The sequence below is a fragment of the Schistocerca cancellata genome, chromosome 6 (assembly GCF_023864275.1).
Source record: "Schistocerca cancellata isolate TAMUIC-IGC-003103 chromosome 6, iqSchCanc2.1, whole genome shotgun sequence".
Classification (NCBI taxonomy): domain Eukaryota; kingdom Metazoa; phylum Arthropoda; class Insecta; order Orthoptera; family Acrididae; genus Schistocerca; species Schistocerca cancellata.
The window spans coordinates 279,004,468-279,025,260 of record NC_064631.1 but is presented as its reverse complement, the minus strand read 5'-3'; the positions used below and the strand labels follow the sequence as shown (position 1 = coordinate 279,025,260).

The 20,793-nt window shown below is 41.1% G+C and overlaps 1 protein-coding gene across 1 annotated transcript in view; it reads left to right on the top strand.

Moving 5' to 3' along the window:
- LOC126088289 (zwei Ig domain protein zig-8-like) overlaps positions 1-20,793 on the top strand; it is a 377,426-nt gene that overhangs the window by 295,199 nt on the left and 61,434 nt on the right. The window contains exon 4 of the mRNA XM_049906418.1: positions 4,056-4,183. Within this exon, the coding sequence (XP_049762375.1) occupies positions 4,056-4,183 (128 nt within the window). The remainder of the gene's footprint in view (positions 1-4,055; positions 4,184-20,793) is intronic.

The following is a 20,793-nucleotide window of genomic DNA, read 5'->3' as shown; positions in this document are numbered from 1 at the left end:
GCCTGGGGATGTTCCCAGAATGAGAAAGCTGTGAGGACGGGGCTTGAGTCGTGCTTGGATAGCTCAGATGGTAGAGCACTTGCCCGTGAAAGGCAAAGGTCCTGAGTTCGAGTCTCGGTTCGGCACACAGTTTTAATCTGCCAAGAAGTTTCATATCAGCGCACACTAGCCTGCAGAGTGAATATCTCATACTGTATACACGAGTTCACTGCGATAACCTCACGAAAATTACTCTAGTAGGCAAGACGGTTTTAGCAAAACTTTAAATTACTATATCTCATTTTTCCATGATCCAATTTTGAAGAACTAAACCGATACCTGAAGCCATGCTCAAGTTACCTAGGAAAATCCCATGAAAATTCGTGTACTAGTTTCGGAGTAGTTTGTTGAAACAGACGAACGGATAGACACGACAGTTCTACGTACATACTATAACTACAGATTATCGTATTTTGTAGCACCTCAAACTGCAGCAACACAGCCTGCTCAAGTTGTGGAGAACTGGCGGTCATTCACCCTCAGCAGCCAGTTCAAAAAAAGGTTGGATGTTTGGCACACATTGTGTATGTTATACAAATATATGGTAGCTCCTTTACCGAGGCTATACTGATCGTTCATCTATAACAGAAGCAAGAAACATGAAATTTACAGTAGTTTCTTTTTTGGTCCGTTAGTGTATCTGCCGTAAGCTCTTTATCTAAAACCTTGTAGAAAGTCAGAGGTCTGGCTGCCTTCCTTCAGCATTTTATTTACCTTGTGTGGCTTTCAGAACAGGACAACTTTTCCTGAGCCGCGCAAAAATACCATTTCCGAGCGCGACGCTCTAGCATGAATATTCATTGACTTTACCGGCTCTGCATGCCAACTAAGATACTTGACAAATGCGCCCCTCTTTTTCCTTCTACAGGCCAAATAAAAGCAATAATAATAAATGATGTCGAAACGTAACCCCGAGTGAAAATAGAAGAGCATCGATGTTAACAACGGAGCTGTATTTCTTCTCCTTTGCTAGTAATTTTATCAAGAAAGGGTCAATGTAAGCACTGATTTCTTCTGACTCGTTTATGCACAAGAGTGTTGTTCTCTGTCTCCCGAACAAGCACTGTGACTCCCAAAGAACAAGTGAAGACAAAAGATAATAATTTTTAATGTTTTCCAACAATAAAAGTTGTACATAGCGTACCGAATATATCTTCTTTGATAATACTCTTCATTTCCTAAGGCATCTTCCTCAGAGTAAATGTGAATAGTGTAAGGGCAAAGAAAGAAACACTGTATTCCCCAGCGCAGGGGGATTTTAGTTATGTTCTCAGAGTTGTGAATGTAGAAGCCTAATTCTCATTTAACTATTATGATGGAACATCTGAAACGCAGTAATTCTGTCCTATGTACACAATTCATAACGCTCGAATGTTACTAACATATTTCAGAAGCATACTCAGATCTGTAGCAGAGAGACATTGAAATTTAATAATGTGAGATGATAATAGATGAACGACACCACGCTAAAGAGCTGTCAGAAATAGCCTGATAGCGAATTCAACTTGTCGACTAAATTCTTGTGATCGGAAACCAATGGACGTTCTTGGGCGCCAGTTCCGCGCCCATGCACCACCACAATACCTCATTTACGGGAATACGTGACCCATGCGTAGACGTCGGGGGCCACATACCTACGGAGACATGCCAAGGTCATGTCGGATCCATTCTAAGCAGGCAGAATAACAAAGGCGGACCAACACGCTACTGAACTCGTAATCTTAACATTGTGTGTGTGTGTATGTATCTGTGTGTGATTGTATATGCGTGAGTGTGACTATGTGTGTCTGCTGTGTGTATAAAGCAGATTAAAATGTATATGAAAGTATCTGAAATTTTATTAAATTTGTGTCCGGATAACAGGGATTATCAGTGGTGTCTAATATACTTTCTTGCAATTACGTCGTGAATTCAAAAGACTTAACAGTTAAAGTTTAGACTGTCACCGTTGTAATAAAATAACAATGGTTTCTTTCTCATCCTTCCTGCTATTCGTTTTGTAATGTGCTTATGAACACATCATGTAAGGTAGCACACTGCTTTTTTGGTCTCTGACTCTTTTTTTCTGTAGTAAGAAGAAGATCGTGCCTTTCCACTTGTCTGTGACTACATCGTCTACATAACGAATAGCGTTAGTATAATTATATATTTGATAGTGTCTTTACATCGTGAAGTAAGCCTACAAGAGTTAGAAATTTCAGAGGTTGACAATTTTTATATTATTTTCCCTTCCACTTTTTATAGTATCGAAGAATAGATTAGAGTGAAGGTGACTCTAGAAAGGTACCTGCTGGATTTCAAGATATAAAAAGACACAAAAATCGACGTGATAGGCTGCTGGCAGATGACACTAGCAAACATGCATATACATTGTGGGTACGTATACGTGTGGCTGAGGGATGCCTCGCATGGAAAAATATGAGTATAGATGTGGCATTCATCCAACAGTAGACGGGGTAGCATTGCAGGACAAATATGGATGGGGCATTCACCCAGTAGTAGGCAGGGATAACCAGAGAGATCACTTTGAATACTAATATCATAACTGTATAAAATAAAATATACACTTCGATTGAGCTGCGACGCCATTGTTCTTAAACTTCGACATCTCAATACATCATGTCTTTTTAAGTTTTTCAGGTGTTACTTGCTGTGAAGCATCTTGATGCTCACCTGTGTATTGACTTAGTCATTGTCTTTTAATGTTAAGTCATCTGTCTGTGTACAAACGAAGTAATGTAAAACCCATTAATTTGAATTATTAATATTGCAGCGTTATAGGTAATTAGACTAGGTTTCATTAAACAACAGTAATTATTATAAGACTTGACATAGTGAAATATGTTGAAAAGCGACTTTAATTTTCAGTACAAGATTTTTTTATGTATCTGGATTGCAGACTAAGGGAATGCTATCACTGGGTTTGGCTGTGCTAGTAATTATGTTCAGTGCTAAAACGGAAAGAAGAAATATATATTATTCATAAAAGGTCCCACCTACATACGACAATCACGATTTAGAAAGACAGGAAAGTGTCATAGAACATATCATACAACTATCGTTGCCTTGCAGCTCCTCACGTGATATGCAGCCAAGTACTTTATCATTAAAACTATAGTGTGTTCTGTGATGTTGTTATTGAAGATGGTGAGAAACGTATGTCTGCTACTGGGCACCACGTTATGCACAACTACAAAATTAAATTATCGTGTTAAAACGGTAAAACAACTAAACCTTGGTGACGGTTTGACTTAACAGGAAGTGAAGGACCTCCATAGCTAATACTAATGAAATTCTGGGAGTGTATGTGATAAGATAATAGTATTGTTGAAATGAACAGGACACTAGCTGGTAACGGAATGGAGCACATCACCAAATAACGAATCAATTTAAAAATATGACGTATTTTCTTGATGTGCACCTTTCCATTATTAACTATCAGCTAGCTCATTGGAATAATTGTTTTATCGTCCCATATACTCTCACCTTATTTTATCATTATTAGTTATTGAACCCTTTTCAATTTGTTAAATTAAAGTACCAACATTTTTGTTGCGTTTCTGTTTTCACACGATAATTTTAGTGTGTAATTTTGCATACGGTGGTGCCCTTATCGATTGCATGTTTGTTTCTTTCAGTAATAGCAGCATCATAGAAACCCCACAAGAGTTTTAGTCATTTATAGTACACCATGTAACGATAATCATACGGCAAGTTCTCTGACACTTTCTATTCTTTTTATATTGTACTTACCGCAAGGTAGGACTCCTTATGTTTATTCAGTCTATTTTAGCTCCAAGGAGTATTACTAGCGCAATCTAAAATTCGCGACGTACGCAAATAGAAAAACGTGTCGAAAAGAGTCATGGAGTTCTTCACATATATAATGAATGATTCATTTTGATCACATTCTGGAATTTGGTCTTTTGAGCGCCGTGACTCTATCCAAAGTTTCCTCTCATTAGCTCGGAAGCTTTACCTAACAGAAGCCTGAAGGTTGTATTTATCTTTTCCAGTTCCCACTGCGACCATCCTCGGCGGTCCAGACCTGTACGTGAATAAGGGCAGCACCATAAACCTCACGTGTACCATTAGGTATTCGCCTGAACCGCCTGCGTTCATCTTCTGGTATCATCACGATGAGGTAAGACTCCTAACTCTCATGACTAAAGCCTGATTTACAATATTTTGCCTGTAGTGCAGTACATCAATTTACCAATACGAATGAAGGACCAAGAGAAAATCGCTCGAAGAAGGAGTGCATGACCTATTATATCGAATACGTATAGGAATAATTAAAAGAAAGTTTCAACAGTGGGCTAAAAATTCAGTATTAGAGGATGTCAATGAAAAGATTCGCTGATAACATTGCGATTCATTCTGGAAGTGAGGGGAAATTACATGGTCTGGTCAATGGAATGAATATTCTACTGATCACATACTATGGAACGAGAATAAACTAAGAAAAGATGAAAGTACTGAGGTGCAGCGTTAAGTGAGCTTTGTCTGAAAACTTCAGGGAAGGAGATTGTGATCCTAAGTATTTACTAAAATTTAGAAAATCATAGTTCAAAAATCTTTTAATTGTCCAGATCGCATAGAAATATAAAAATTAATAAATGTGACTAGACTAGTTTTCGTAGACAATACAGTCATCACCAGACCTACGAAGAAGCACAAAAATTAGGAAGTCGCCTTAGGATAAATTTCTTTACACAGTAATGTCATGTTTAAATCTTCGAAGGGGCAATACAAATACAAAGGTAATAATTTACCACTCATGGTAAAAATGTCAGCACATATCGATTATAAACTGGACTGCCTTCAAATCACTTGAGGTGGTACCTCGTCTGTAACACCTGCCTTGTTGCTGTAGTTGTTAATTTTATTTTATAGTAAGATATTCCGGCAGTATAAGGATCTTTTAATATGTTGCAGCAACATGCCATATTGCTGTGTCACATACTACTTGTAATTTTCTTGTAACTACTAATTATGTGAATTCCTGTTTTCTGTGTTTTTTATGTAATTAGATGTCTTCGTCAAGTATTTTTATCATGCATTGTTCTTTGTACACGCAAATGTAATTATATTAGTTTTTATTCGTTTTATTAGTCGATATATGTAACTGTTACATTTGCACAGCCCGTCGTGGTATTCCACCAACTTCTGCCTTGGCTCGTGCAAGTGCATGAAGCGTTAATCTATCTTATACCTGTGTTAAGCTAGTCATACTGGACCCAAAAGCATTTTATTTTGCTATGAACAAATTACGTGGTGTAGCGATTACCTTTTTATGTTTCACATAATACTGCTATTTTATTAGCGATGTCATTTTCCTCCTTTTGGATAATGTCACAGCTTTTAACTATAAACTTGATGTTTTACTATTTATTATGTATTTATTTGATTCGTTTATTTCCACATGTGTAGAACTAGCCTCATTACTGTTGTGCTGCCACAAACAAATTTTTCATTGAATGTGATTTTTTAGTACTGCAAGTTATTTCATGATATGTTCATTACTGGTACATCCAGTTTTTCTTCCGTTTCTTTATAATTTTTTGTAAGTGTGTTTGCGTGTAGATCACATTCACATCGTAATTATTTATATCTGATCCTCCTTTCGTCCATTATATGAAGACATTTTTATTGTGAGTGGCGCGTAATTTCCTTTGTGTTTACGTTTTCCCGTTGAAAATTTTAAGTTGGAACGTTACTCTGAAAACAATTTTTTCCCAAGGCAGCTTTCTGTATCTTGTGCTTGTTCACAGATCTAAGAATGGTTCCACCAAACACTGTAACTAGTGTAGTTATCACATTTTAATTTTCAATTATTTACATGGTGCAGGGAATTACAATATGTTTCAAAATTTTTCCTACATTTTAAGAATCGAGCATATACAAGATAAGGGACAAATTTAAGATCAGAATTAAGGACAATAGTGGGACAAAGTTCCAAAGTTGAAAGTTGCATTTATTTTTGGGTATATGGTTGTTATACTGACATGACATGTCAATGTAAATGATAGCCAAGTCACCCTCAGGACGCACATGTGTTCACTGTTGCTGGCGTGATGTCACTCTACCTGCATTCCATTGAAGACCTAATTGCTCAGCAACTCATTCTCACAGACTCGGCTAAAAGGTTCTCATTGCTATACTGACGTCATAGGTCACACTATAGAAATCTGCTCCAGTGCTTCCCAGAACAGCACATTATGCATTGTTTCTAGCAGTCCTAATGGGACATATGAGACGCCTCCGGCCGCACCTTTGTTTACTGTGACTGACACCTACATGCAAGTACACCCCGTCCATCATGTTTTACCCTTCCAGGATATCATTTAGTGCTGCTTTCCACAAATATTTTTGAAATGCAAACGTTCTCACCACTATATAGAAGCTCCTAAGCCCTGGTACAATGGATGTCTTATAAATGAATGGAGCATTATGATCGGCTCTTACTGAATTGACCAGCCAAATTACTGATGCTGCCAGTGTTGAAACACTGTACACCTTTTTCTTTCTGCAGGTGAAACATTCAGCAGCGAAACTAGTTAGCACAGATCACCATATTGCACTGACAGTTAAACCACGCAAAAGTGGCCTACAGATCGTCAAATACAATAAAAATCTTAATTACACTGCTTTGCCTCTGAAAACAGAAGCTTGAATATTAGAGCATGAAAAAGATCTCCAACCTGACAAAATATCACCACGTACCTTGTCGATGTAGTAAACATACAACTCGTGCCCTGCAACATATGAAATCGCCCCAATTGCATCATTGATACAGATATTGACTGTCAGATGCTTGTACATATACTGCAAAGACAGACAGCATAAGCACATTCACCGTAGGACTCAATTGCACTGATCTGCTACTGAGAGCAGAAACTTGAATATTAGAGTGTGAAACCGATCTCCAACCCGGCAATATATCACCACTTACCATGTTGATGTAGTAAACATACAATTCGTATCCTGCGCCATACAAAATAGCTCCTTTTGCATCATCCATATAGCTATCGACCGTAAGACACTCGTACATCCATTGTGAATACAGACAGCACCATATGTACTTCTTGCAGCACTAGACATTTTCCCACAACCTTCAGTCACAAGACACAACAGCTTCCAATGAGTGACGAGAGCAGCCTCAACAGACCAAAGTCACTCTCTGAACTGTTGTACAAAGGCTGGGTCGGTCCACCTCGCAAAAAGGTGTCACTGTTTCTGGTCCTGAAGTGCTTGCTTGCTTGTGTCCATACCAATCTCCAGACTATGGGATTACAAGAACACATGTATTTTCACATGTTTTCTGAGAATATCTTACCAATATCGCGATACTTTTTGATATCAAGTATATAGCAGTATGCTACCAATGGTTTGCACTGTATAATTCCGAAGATACAGACTGGAAATTATTTTTCTAGGAACCCGAAACATTAGCGAGGTGGAGCATGCTGTAAACCAGTGTGCATCTAGAAACGTATCTCACCTGCAAAGAACTTTATGTGAAAACTCGAAGAAAATAGAGAAAACGGTTATTTCCACTCGCGAATATCAATGTCAGTGACATAGCAGATTGGAAATCATCCTCATAATTTATATAGTCAACTAAGGTGTGTCTCATGTCTAGAGAACCAGCAATCGTATCTTCCCCTGTCTTTCACCTGCTAGATGCACACACTACTATCGATGTTCTCTCAACCAAACAAAGGTGGTAAATATACTGACAGTCATTCGGACAAATTACATTGGAGGGAATAATGGTCGAGGGCAAACATTCGTCCATATTGAATCTTCTCAAATTTCCATGCACATGCTAAGTATATACTGCCGTGTAAAGTGGCTGCACGGTTTGAGGTGCTGTGTCATGGATTGCGTGGCCTCTCCCACTGGCAGTTCGACTCCTCCCTCGGGCATGAGTGTGTCTGTTGCTTTTAGAATAAATAAGTTTAAGTTACATTGAGTAGTATGTAAGTATAGGGACCAATGAACTCAGCAGTTTGGTACCTTAGGAATTCACACACATTTGAAGAACTGAACTAAGTTTTAGTTCGCTATTCGGCCCTCTAGAGGCCGACATGGTTAAGTCAGCTACATTCCTGCATCCCAGCAGGCCTCTTCATTTGGACAGCTCCTACGGTTAGTCAGAAACGTGGATCATTCCCGTCACAAGTCGGCATCGCAGACAGAATCATCCTAGGAAACCAGTCACATACATATTTTATCAACTCACTTACAATTAAATGATACGCTCATGGTCTCAATAGGATATAGTTATTTCCTTTGTACATGTCGAAACACACACATAGTTTATAAGCCTGATGCTCAAGGTGAAACTATCATGCATCCCCTACTATTAGGTACAATACTTGTCCAATAACAGATTGCCGGCAATACGAAGTAATACTGAGCGATTGATGTACATGTCTCATAAGTTTTTCTTGATTTTGGTATCACCGTATCTTTGAAAGAGAGGTATGATCGTCTTACCAAGCGCAACACGTCAAAGAAACACGATTGCAAAGACCATATTACTATCACAAGCATCTTGGTTCTACAGGTACACACAAGTATCCATGTTAAAAGCTATACCAGCTTTATAAATCGAGTCATGCCAATCCCTCCGAAAGGAGTGGTTTTTCCAGACAAATACTGTGACACTAAATACAGATGGTGATCGCTGGAGTGTATTTTATGAAACCAACAGTGTGGTTACACGTAGCTGGCGATGCAACCTAGTGATAAAATCACTGAATTTCGAAAGTGATTCGGGTAAGGAACATGGTATGAAACCAGTATTTGAAACTCCCTCATGCTGCCGCTAGATGTTTCTCCAGTATTTGTAAAGCATTCTGTCTCAATGCCACTGGGTTATAGGAGAACATTGATTGAGAAGTATCACAAACAGTGGATGGTGTGCTGATTGATGTTATGTACACTAGCTCATCAGATCCCTAGTGTTATGCTCTCCAGTAGATATGAGGTCTGGGATTTGGAATCAAGTCTTTCCATTCAACCACATACCTGCATTGTATCCTATGGAGAATTCCTTTAATGATTACAGCCACTAGTGAAACATATTTCTCGCACTCTCACATCCTGAAACGAGTCACCTTTTACAAAACTATCAGCTACAGTAAAATTTTAGATAGTCTCTGTGCCTCATGCAACTGCTGCCATTTCTGCAGCTTTGCGCTTGTGATTGTTCCAATTTAAGTAGGAACTGAGCTGAAGTCTGAGAGAGAAGTATCTACCACCTTCTGAAATCCGGGTAGAACTAACTGTACATGTACATGTACTAACCTGAGTTAGTGCGATAGGACTATGTTTTGACCATTTGGTGGAAATGGGAACATGTGGCTGTAACTCCGACAACAGGGTATGATGTGAAAAGTCAGCGATAAACGAAGCCTGCTCCTGCAACACGAGGGAGTATAAAAGACAATATGGCAACTGGGGAAAGGGCGAGGATTTTGCTACTGCATTGTAGCATGTCCCCAAACTACATACAAGTACCGCAACCTGAAGCAGATCCGCGACCTTCAGGGCCCATTCACATCTATCAGCCCAGCATGCTATCTTCATTAGTCAGTACTACCCAACAGAGAAAAATTACGAACTACAACAACTCCACTAACTTCATTCGATAGAGAACGCGATAAGATTTTTACTGCATCCCTTTCCCCTCAATTATGGAAAACAAAGACCGCCTGTTGTTAACCAGCGTCCTCGTATGTGTGCTTACAAAGAGGATATTCTGCAACATCTGACGCCGAACGACAAACCACGCCTACAACAATTTGCTGCGGATGTACTGCAGCGTATTGAAACGGATGGCAGCTTCCAGAGAAGGGTTAATGGGCATTATGTTCGGATCGAGCACATGTGGTGAATCTGTTAAGTATACAGCTACTGATCCATTACATGGACCAGTGTAAAGTTGCAGTACCTGTACTGTAGGAGGATGACTGTAACCCACATACTATACTATAAGTCAAAGAGACACTCTCTGTGAGCCTCTTTCGTTGTTTGAAACACTCGCTTTTTTCTGCTGTCACACGCTTTGTACACTGCCATACATTTTTTTTTTTCGCCACGACTTCGAGATCTGTGTCAGGTTCTAAACTGACGTTAACATGTTCTGATCGATTGCTTTTCACAGAAAACTAGATGTCACATGGTATAAGTCACGTTCTTACTGCTGCTGCCATAACACATCACACACACTGGATGATTTTAAAGAAACTACAGTTACAACATAAGGAAACTGGAAGAATTTGGCGACATTGTGAAGAGTTTCCAAACTGCTGTCCGAAGGTGACTGACGACCTCTACATTTAAACTCACCTGTCACAGTGACAGAATAGCTGATGGCTCTGCATGTTTTATTTACGTGATTACTGTTTTGGTGCTAGCCATCCCCAGAAGATGTTGCCCCTCCACCAAAACTCTTTCTCTATCTCGAAAAATTGATGTTCATTAATCACTATGTCGTAAACAACAGGCTACCAGTGGATGTATGTGATGGAAAACACACTGTTGATATACTGTGATAATAAGCATCACAGTTGATAGTGCGACCAGCAGCTGGCTTTTACGAGTAGTACTGTATTATTTCGGTGATTTACGAGTTTTTTGCGTATCTGTGCATCAGTGTACTGCATTATTTAGATAATTTGCTAGTAGTTTGCAGATATGATACAAGTACTGCAGTTAAGCAAATACTTGTGTATTAGTTGAGTTTTACATATACAGGTGTCCCATTCAAACTTCCCTGATTTCAAGGACCCAGGAGAGGAAAAACCACAATAGATAAACAATGACAAATGCACCACATTGTAGAGCATCTCAAAGAATTTATATTCTCGCAACAGAACTGCCAAATATCGTCTCTAGATTGCAGCATGGTCGCATGAAGTTAAAATGGCGACTCCACAGCAGCGCGCGCAAGCATTAGTGTGGTTTGCAGAAACGAAATCGCCGATTACTGTGCAAAGGAATTATCTTCGTGTGTATGTATGAGATCCACCTGATGTCAAAACAATTGAGGAATGGTACAGGAAGTTTCAGACAATGGGAAGTGTTCTGAAACATTCTGGCGGTGCACGTTATGTAATTTCAGAAGAGACACTGGAGGACATCAAACAAACGTTTCTCAGAAGTACACGCCAGTCGGTTCCTCAAGCATCTAGGCAACTCGATGTATCTCTATTAACATTGCATCGTGTTGTTAACCAGCGTCCTCGTATGTGTGCTTACAAGGAGGATATTCTGCAACATCTGACGCCGAACGACAAACCACGCCTACAACAATTTGCTGCGGATGTACTGCAGCGTACTGAAACGGATGGCAGCTTCCAGAGAAGGGTTAATAGGCATTATGTTCGGATTTGGGGTTCGCAAAATCCGCACACTGTCATTGAACATGTTCTTGATAGCCCTAAACTAAACGTCTGGTGCGGGCTAAGGCACGACAGGATTGTTGGACCGTTCCTCTTTGCGGAACAAACATCGAATCAGTGAATGGGTAAGTTTATCTGGATGTGTTGGAGCAGTCTGTGTACCCTCAGATCCCAGACTTCCAACCCATCATCATTTTTCTACAAGACAGAGCTATTCCGCATACACTGTCATTAATAGAAACATATGTTATAAATGACAACTACACGCGTTACTTATGGGATCACTTTCGTAAAGAGAATACTGTTCAAAGAAAAGCCGAAATTGATGAAAAATAATTAAAACATATCATTAAGCTATGTCTGTTAATGCTAGATTTATTAAACTCCTTAAAAATACATAAACTATGTAAACACAGCTAATATTTCAGATAAGACATACAGTAGTTACTGAGACCTACATACAGCACTAAAGCAAAAGTATGTAGGATGTTATGTTTACATTAAGACTTGAGACTTTCCTTGTATATTCTGTATGCTGTACGAAAAACTAACTTGACGCATGTATTGACAATTACGTCAAAACTCAAAAGCTAACGTTGTTATATCTGTACATACCCATTTCTTACGACAGTTTCATCAATAAACACACGGCTGTTTATACGACCTTTGTGCTCGCTGCCATATTGAAATTTTAAGTGCTGTCTTCAGTGACTTCAGTTATACTATATATTGTATTGCCAGTCTAGAAATGGATGTTCGTGGGACACAAACGGTCGCCACCATAAAGGTATAATAAGGAGAGCTGTCATGAGGTCACAGACTTAAAGCCGACGTCGACCATTTTAGTTGCCCCAAACATTAGCTTCTGGTGAAAGTGTTTAGATAAAACATACCAGCTTGTGTCATTCAAGGGTGTTCTATTCATTCTGATTGTAGTCCAAAGTGTAAAGGAAGCACATTTAATCCCTTAGTGAACTCGTTAAACCGAATATTCTTTTACATTTTCGATTTTTTGTTGTCATTTCACTTTAGATTTCCCATGCTGAATGCATCAACGAAATTATATCACTATCTGAACATAGATCAGGAGATACGACGCCATAAACTCTAAGATACGAGAAGGACTGCCGCATAATGCACGACGTTTAAATTTATGACTTTTTTGCTACTAGCTCTGTTCGCAACATATTTCGCTGACAGTATCCACATATGCCGCTGACTGTACCTACACAGATATATCGCTGTAGGAGACATAGTACAAGATATACGACGTCATAAACACCGAGATACAGGAAAAAATGCCGTATTTTGCGTGAAGTCTTCATACATATTTATAATCTACTAGTAAGACACCCCTGCACTCATCTTAACGAAATTCTAGACCCTGGCAGAGTTTTTGACAGCTTTCAACAGCGAAGAGCACACGGTGTAGGTGAATATTTTGATAGCCATCTATAGAATTCTGAAGAGGCGTTGCCATAGAGTCATTTACGAAATCGCGTTAAAGAGACACAAAGCAGCTGCGCCCAGGGTGTTGAAAGTGTCTGGATTCATGGTTCAGTATTTGGATACAGTACTAATACATTTGTATGTTTTGCAGATTTCTTGGTTTGACTGTTTCATAATTTCAAAGGTGTCTCCATGATTAGATGAGATTTTTTCGGTAGTCCACTGCGGAGTGTTTCTTTCTTTTCATTTCTAATAGGAAATCGGCCAAAACAATACCCGAGTAACAAGGTCTTTGCCAGCTGGTGTTACAATAAAATGTAACGGAACTCATACAATGGACTGATAAACATACTTTTCTATGTGTCCAACCACATTTGGCTATTAATGTTTGTAATGACATAAGTAGGTTACCAGCATAAGATGCAAAATACTTCTGTGATCTCGGCTGATATTCTTTATTTTTATTCTAACTTCCGTTGGCAGACTCTTACGTAAACTAAAAAACAGGTGCATTTCATATGGCGATTCTGGCAGGGTCTCAGGTGATGAGCTATACTAAAGTTGCGAAGCGTCACTCGACTGCAACTTTCACTCCATCCGTCATATACCTGCACTTGGAGACGTCAGCGGTCGATAGATACGTTACGAGTTCATTTCGGAGAACTACTTGGAAGAAGAGACAGACTGTAGTCGAGGTCGCTAGTGGGGGCAGCGATGCAAGCGGACCGGCAGCACGTGTCTGCAGGGTGGGCAACTCGCCAGGAAGACGTTCTTATTGCCTTCCCCTCTTCTCGGCGAACTCGCTCTGGGGTCCTGGTCTGCACGTGCTACTCCCCTGGCGTGCCGGCGGCGCGTTAGCTGCCCGCTGCAGCCCATACCACCCGCTCCATATCGCGCCACCACCAACAGCCCGAATCCTTTCCACGTCCAGCTTCAGCAAAGCAGTTGGCAGACCTGTCCAGTTCTCTGTCGGCAAGCGATACTCACGTCACGACATCCACATTCTAAACGAGTTGTTCCATTATGCCTCCACAACGATATATCTTTTGTGCGTTGCCGTTGTGAAAGAAACTGTTGTCTCTTATCCGAAGGACCGGACAGTACCTTGTTTCAAAAGTTTTGGTACCATATTCGGAGAACATCCATTCTTTTAACCTATATAAAATTAGAGAAAGTCTAGCTCGCAAAGATTGTTTTATTTAAAATGACGGGTTTTGGCCTAGTCTTACGCCATCTCCAGAATAGCACCATCAGCTGGAGTTAACGATGTTCGGAACAGTCAGTAGACATCAGTTGCCGACACAGTTTTGCGATCTAGACGATTTGTCACTAATTTTCGTATGGTGTCTTGTTTGCTATCATAAACATTATTAAGGATAATAGGTTGGTGGTGACAACTGTTCTCTTACCAAATATTGCGATGTGTATTATGCCCGGAGTAATATGATCTACGATTCCACACAATATAGCAATTGCTGATTCCTTGACAGACATCGGAGAGCTAATTGTACAGTGCCCAGTCACTTTACTTTGACCACCTGTGAAAAGTCTGTATAACCACCTTTGCAGCGCGGACCGCTGCGAGACGTGCAGGAAAAAGTTAGAGAGGTTCTGGTCGGTAGCGACAGGAATGTGCCACACTGCCGACTCCAGTGCCGTGACCTCGTTCACTAGGTGTCTCAGTTGAGGATCCATGGCGCGAACAGCACGATCTAGGTGGTCGCATAGATTCTCGATTTGATTTGAATACGGGGAGTTACGTGGCCACAAGAGTACCAAAAACTCATTCTGTAGTGCTTCGAACCGCGAACGTACACTGAGAGCTCTATGATACGTTGCGCTTTCCTCCTGGTAGATGCCATTCCGCTGAGGAGTAACAAACGGCATCCAGGGATCGACATCATCTTCAAGCACACACTCATGCTCATAAATTAACTGCAGAATGTGGTGCCCCACAAAGTGGCACTACATAAAACTGGCGCTAATAGCATAGGCATATAGCGAACACACTCGACACAGATGTGTATGTCCATGGTATTGGTGATAAGTTAAGAAAACTGTCCGGAAAAACATATGCTACGAAACGCCACTGTTTCCTGCGCATGTACCCCGACATCAATATGGGATATGATCACCATGCACACGTACACAGGCCACACAACGGGTTGGCATACTCTATATCTGGTGGTACAGCAGCCGCTGGGATATAGCCTCCCATTCTACTACCAGCGCCTGTCGGAGCTTCTGGAGTGCCGTAGGGGTTTCAAGACGTGCAGCGATACGTCGACCGAGAGCATCCCAGATACGCTAGATGTGGTTTAGGTCTGGAGAACAGGCAGGCCACTCCATTCGCCTGATACCTTCTGTTTCAAGGTACTCCTCCACGAAGGATCTCGGTGGGGCCGTGCGTTATCATCCATCAGGAGGAAGGTGGGACACAGCACCCCTGAACAGGCGGACATACTGGTGCAAACTGATTGGACATACTGGTGCAAAACGACGTCCCGTTACACCTGACCTGTTACAGTTCCTCTCTCAAAGACTTGCAGGGGTGTACGTGCACCAATCATAATCCCACCTCACGCCATCAAACCACGACCTCCTTACTGGCCCATTTACGGACATTAAGGGGTTGGTATCTGGTTCGTGGTTCACGCCAGACGAAAACCCGGCGAGAATCACTGTTCAGATTATACCTGGACTCGTCCGCGAATATAACCTGGGACCACTGTTCCAATGACCATGTACTGTGTTCTCGACACCAGCCCTTACGGGCTCTCCTGTGACCAGGGGTCAGTGGAATGCACCTTACAGGTCTACGGGCAAATAAACAATGTCTGTTCAGTCCTCTGTAGACTGTGTGCCTGGAGACAACTGTTCCATTTGCTGCACTAACGTCCCGTGCTAGGCTACCTGTAGTACACCGTGGCCGTCTGCGGGCACTGATTATGAGATATAGGTCTTCTTGTTGTGTTGTACACTGTGGACGTCCCATACTGTAGCGGTTGGACACGTTTTCTGTCTGCTGGAATCGTTGCCATAATCTTGAGATCACACTTTGTGGCACACGGAGGGCCCGTGCTACGACCTGTTGTGTTTGACCAGCCTCCAGTCGCCCTATTATTCTACCCCTCATAACGTCATGAATATGTATTCTTCGTGCCAATTTCAACACACAGTACCATTAGCACGCCTTAAAATGTCTGCAGATGTAATCGCTGCACCGTACTCTGACATGCACCAACACACCTCTGCGTTTGTAGACTGCTGCCAGCGCCACCGTGCGACGACCGCAGGTCAAATGGACAGCACGGTCATACCCTGAGGTGATTTAAACCCGCGAACCGCCCACCAGAGAGTTGTTTCACGATGTATCAGCATTATCCTTAATTTGTGAGCTTCAGTTTAGATGCGTACTTAATCTACTGTGCATTTCACAATGACAAGCTCAGTCAGGGAGTGCCACAAAAATATTCCACAGACCATAACTCTCCTTCCTCCGGCGTGATTCCTGCTTGCGCGTGTATCAGGCTATTTGCTTTCAGACGTTTCAATCCGTGCACGCCTACAGCCATATGTCCGATGAAGCATAAAACGCGATTCATCAGGAAAGGCCACCCGTCTGCACTGTGTGTACGTCATTAGCGTGCAAATGTCAATGAACAGCGCTAATGGGAGCATGAACCAGGCACCTGCTGCGGAGACCCATACGTGGCAGCGTTCTCTGAATAGTTGTTGAGGAGACATTGTTGGTAGCCCATTGGCTCACGTGCGCTGTCAGTTGCTCAACAGTTGCACGTCTATTCGCGCACGCACATCACCACAGCCGTCGTTCACCCACACCATCGACGTTCAGCACTACAAGTGCGTCAGCGCCAGTTTGCGATAGCGTCATTTTGCCATGCACGGTATATTTAACCACAGCGGTACGGGAACAGTTTACAAACTTAGCCGTTTCGGAAATACATCCACCCTTGGCTCGAAAGGCAATGACAATGGCCACATAAATCCCTCCGTTTCCGCATTATGACAACGACTGAACTGTTTTCAGCGCCCTCCGACACGATTCATACATCCCCACTGCTAGTGTGGCCACTTGTCGTCTGTGAGTGTTTATTGCACGTTGACGTTGAACGTAGGCAGTGGTCTCAATAATGTGGCTAGTCTGTGTATGTGTTTTCAGGTAGATATGCTATTCCTTTTTTTTTTGGGAGTTTGTAAGTTGTGGGTTATTCGAGAGTAACTTAGGTTGTTAAGAAGTAACTGTTTCCCTGGCACGAAGAATTCAAAATGTCAAATGACACACAAAGACACACACAGAGCGAGTTAAGTAAAACGTCTGGGTCGAGAAGAGAGTTCGATAACGTCATGCTGTGGTGGGCGTTGCTGTTATTATATAAGTAAGACATTTACTCTGCGATAAAGTCGCTCAGCACTTTCGTAGTTAGCATAAACAGTCATGATCAAGTAGCTTCATGGCTTATAAATGCCCGGTCCGTTCCCACTTTGACATTGCTAAACACAAGCAACAATACAGTTCTCAGATACGTTGGGCCTCACCTGTGTGGTGTCGAAGTCACATGAGAACTACCTTACCAGGCAATGTGCGGTTCATTCCACTGACATTCATAACGATAAATCTACGTGTGATAGTTTTGTTTCAGAACAATAACTTAATCAGAAAAATGACCCTGAGATTGAAGACGCCCAAATTATAGTACATCTTAGTACTTGATTAGGTGTTTTAGTTCAAACTTCAGAGTAAATTGGTAATTAATTTTGTTAAGAATAACTTCCATCAATTTAGTCATTGTCCAAAATAAAAACATTTTGTGGTCAAGAAAACAATTAGTTACATTGCTGAATTTGTATACATAATGGTATTGCTTTTCATTTTTGCTAACGGTAAACGTAAATGTATTGCTTATAAACAGATTTCCTATCCAGAGTAAAGAAATAATCCATCGCCCCACAAATAGCTTCCCAACATGCAGCTAACGGATTGTACACCATGTAAGTTACCGGTAATGCATCTAAAGAAAGTATCACAATAAAAACAGAACTTATATGCACTTGTTCACTGGCCGAGTGACGTGGAGTAGTGGGTTAAGAAAGGGGTCTGCTATGAGGACACGGCTTTCACTTCTCCTGTCCCTCAGAAACTATTTGTATGTAAATAAATAGCGACGTCTCAATAATAAAATCTTCTCTGAATTTGATACACTCATTGCAACAAATACATTTAAGTGCAGAAAGAGCCGATTGAAATACTTAAGCGATGTGCTTCTATCCAGAGGTACCGTGTACCAAACAATAATTAGATGTGCACTGATGTAAATTCTAGATTAAAAAAAAGAAGAAAAAGAATCTCAACACGAAGAAATTATCCGAATGGAACGGAAGTTGGTAGATGTGGTTTACAGGCATATAGGAACAAATGACGACTCATTGCAATTTAAAAAAAACATAGATAATTTTTTCCAGAACTTCGCAAACTGAGCAAGTTAATAGAGCGTTGGTCGACCTCTGGCCCCTATTTGCAAGCAATTATTCGGCTTGGTACTGACAGAGTTGTTGAATGTCTTTCTCAGAGATATCGTGTCGAAATCTGTCGGCGTCTTAGACCGTTAAAATCCCGAGCTGGATGGAGTGCCCTGTCCATAATTTTCCAAATCCTCTCACTTGGAGAGAAATCTAGCGATCTCGTTGAGCATTCAGGTTCACTTCCAAACGGGACGCATTGCTGAAGACAATTCTACTCGGTTCAATGAGATTCCAAGTCGATGACGTGTCTGGAGACGCCTCGAACACCGGTGGAAAGTCATCCCGACTGCCGCCCGCCATACGAACCGAAAACCAAGAATGATGGTCTGTGGTACCATTTATATTTGTAGCAGGACCTCTGTGGTTTCGATCAACGTCACCCTTACACCACAGTGATACGTGCCCTTCAAGACAAGCTCTTCCTGACCTTACATTTCAGCAAGATAATGCCACCCCCCACCCCCACCCCCCCACTCTCCCTCGCAAACGGCGTGAGTTTCTACTGCTTGTTTTCAAGATTTTAAAACCATAGATCGTTGCTCTCTTCGCAGGGGAGAACCTTTAGAATATCATGGTTAGGGCCGTACAGCCAGCTGCAGATTTTGACGATCTAACGCACCAGTTGGACAGTATTTGGTACGGTATCTCCCAGGAGGACACCCAACAACTCTATCAATCAATAGCAATCCGAATTTCTTGCATATGGGCCAGAGGAGGACCAATGCGTAACTACATTGCTCAGTTAGTGAAACATTTTCTCTTGAATACATCTGCCATTTTTTCACGTTGGAAGCATTTGTTTGTCTATAATTGTACATGACATTTTACAATTTCCGTCCCATTCGGATTATTTCTTCGTGCGTAGCTCTTTTTTATGCTTTAGAGTTGCAGAAGAATATGGGTTTGGGACAGGAATGAGACAGGAGAAAAGCTAGTTGAGTTCTGCAATAAATTTCAGCTAGTAACAGCGAATACTCTGTTCAAGAATCACAACAAGACAGGATATTTTCGAAAAAAGCCGGTTGATACGGGAAGATTTGAGTTAGATTACATCATGGTCAGACAGAGATTCTGAAATCAGGTACTGGATTGTAACGCGTGCCCAAGAGCAGACATAGAATCAGATCAAATGTAGTACTAATGAAGAGTGAGTTGAAGTTTAAGACATTAGTCAGGAATAATCAATATGCAAAGAAATGCGATACGGAAATACTAGGGAATTACAAGATGCGTTTGAAGTTCTCTTAGGCTATAGGTACAGCAATAAGGATTAGCTCAGAAGGCAGTACAGACGAAGAGGAGTGGATATCTCTAAAAAGGGCAATCACAGAAGTTGGAAAGAAAAACATTTGTACAACGAAAATAACTGCGTAGAAACCAAGAGTAGCAGAAGAAATACTTAAGTTGAACGATAAAAAAAGGAAGTACAAAAATGTTCAGGGATATTTACGAATACAATAATACAAGTCGCTGAAGATTGAAATAAACAGTAAGTACACGGAAGCTAAGACGAAAAAGCTTCGTGAAAAATTTGAAGAAATCAAAGATGAAATATTTGTCGGAAGAACTGACTCAGCATATAGGAAAGTCGAAAAACAACCATCGATAAAATTAACAGCAAGGGTGGTAACATTAAGAGTGCGACGATAATACCATTGTTAAACGCAGAGGAGTGAGGAGATAGATGGAAAGCTTATACTGACGGCTTCCATGTGCGGGAAACATTACCTGATGTGGTCGATTTAGAAGAGATGGGGATCCAGTACAAGAATCAGAATTTAAGAGAGCTTTCGAGGACGTAAGATCAAATGAGGCAGAAGGGATGGATAGCATTCCATCAGAAATTCTAAAACCATTGAGGGAGGTGGCAACAAAACGACTATTCAGGTTGGCGTGTAGAATGTATGGATCAGGCGACCTGATTTACCGAAAAATGTCATCCACACAATCCCGAGGACTGCAAGAACTGACAAGTGCGAGAATTATTCCACAGTCAACTTAACAGTGCATGGATCCAAGTTGCTGAAAGAATAATAAAGAGGAAAATGGGAAAGAAAACGGTGGATGTGATTTATGACCAGCAGTTTGGGTTTAGGAACAGTAAAGGCACCAGGGAGAAATTCTCACGTTGCGGTTGATAACTGAAGCAAAACAAAAGAAAAACCAAAGCACTTTCATAGGATTTGTCGACCTGGAGAAAGGCGTTCGAAAAAGTAAAGTGGCACAAGATATTAGAAATCCTTAGAAAAATAAGGGTAAGCTACAGGGAGGGACAGGTAACGTACAATATGTACAAGAGCCAAGAAGGAATAATAAGAGTGGACGGCCAAGAACGAAGTGACAG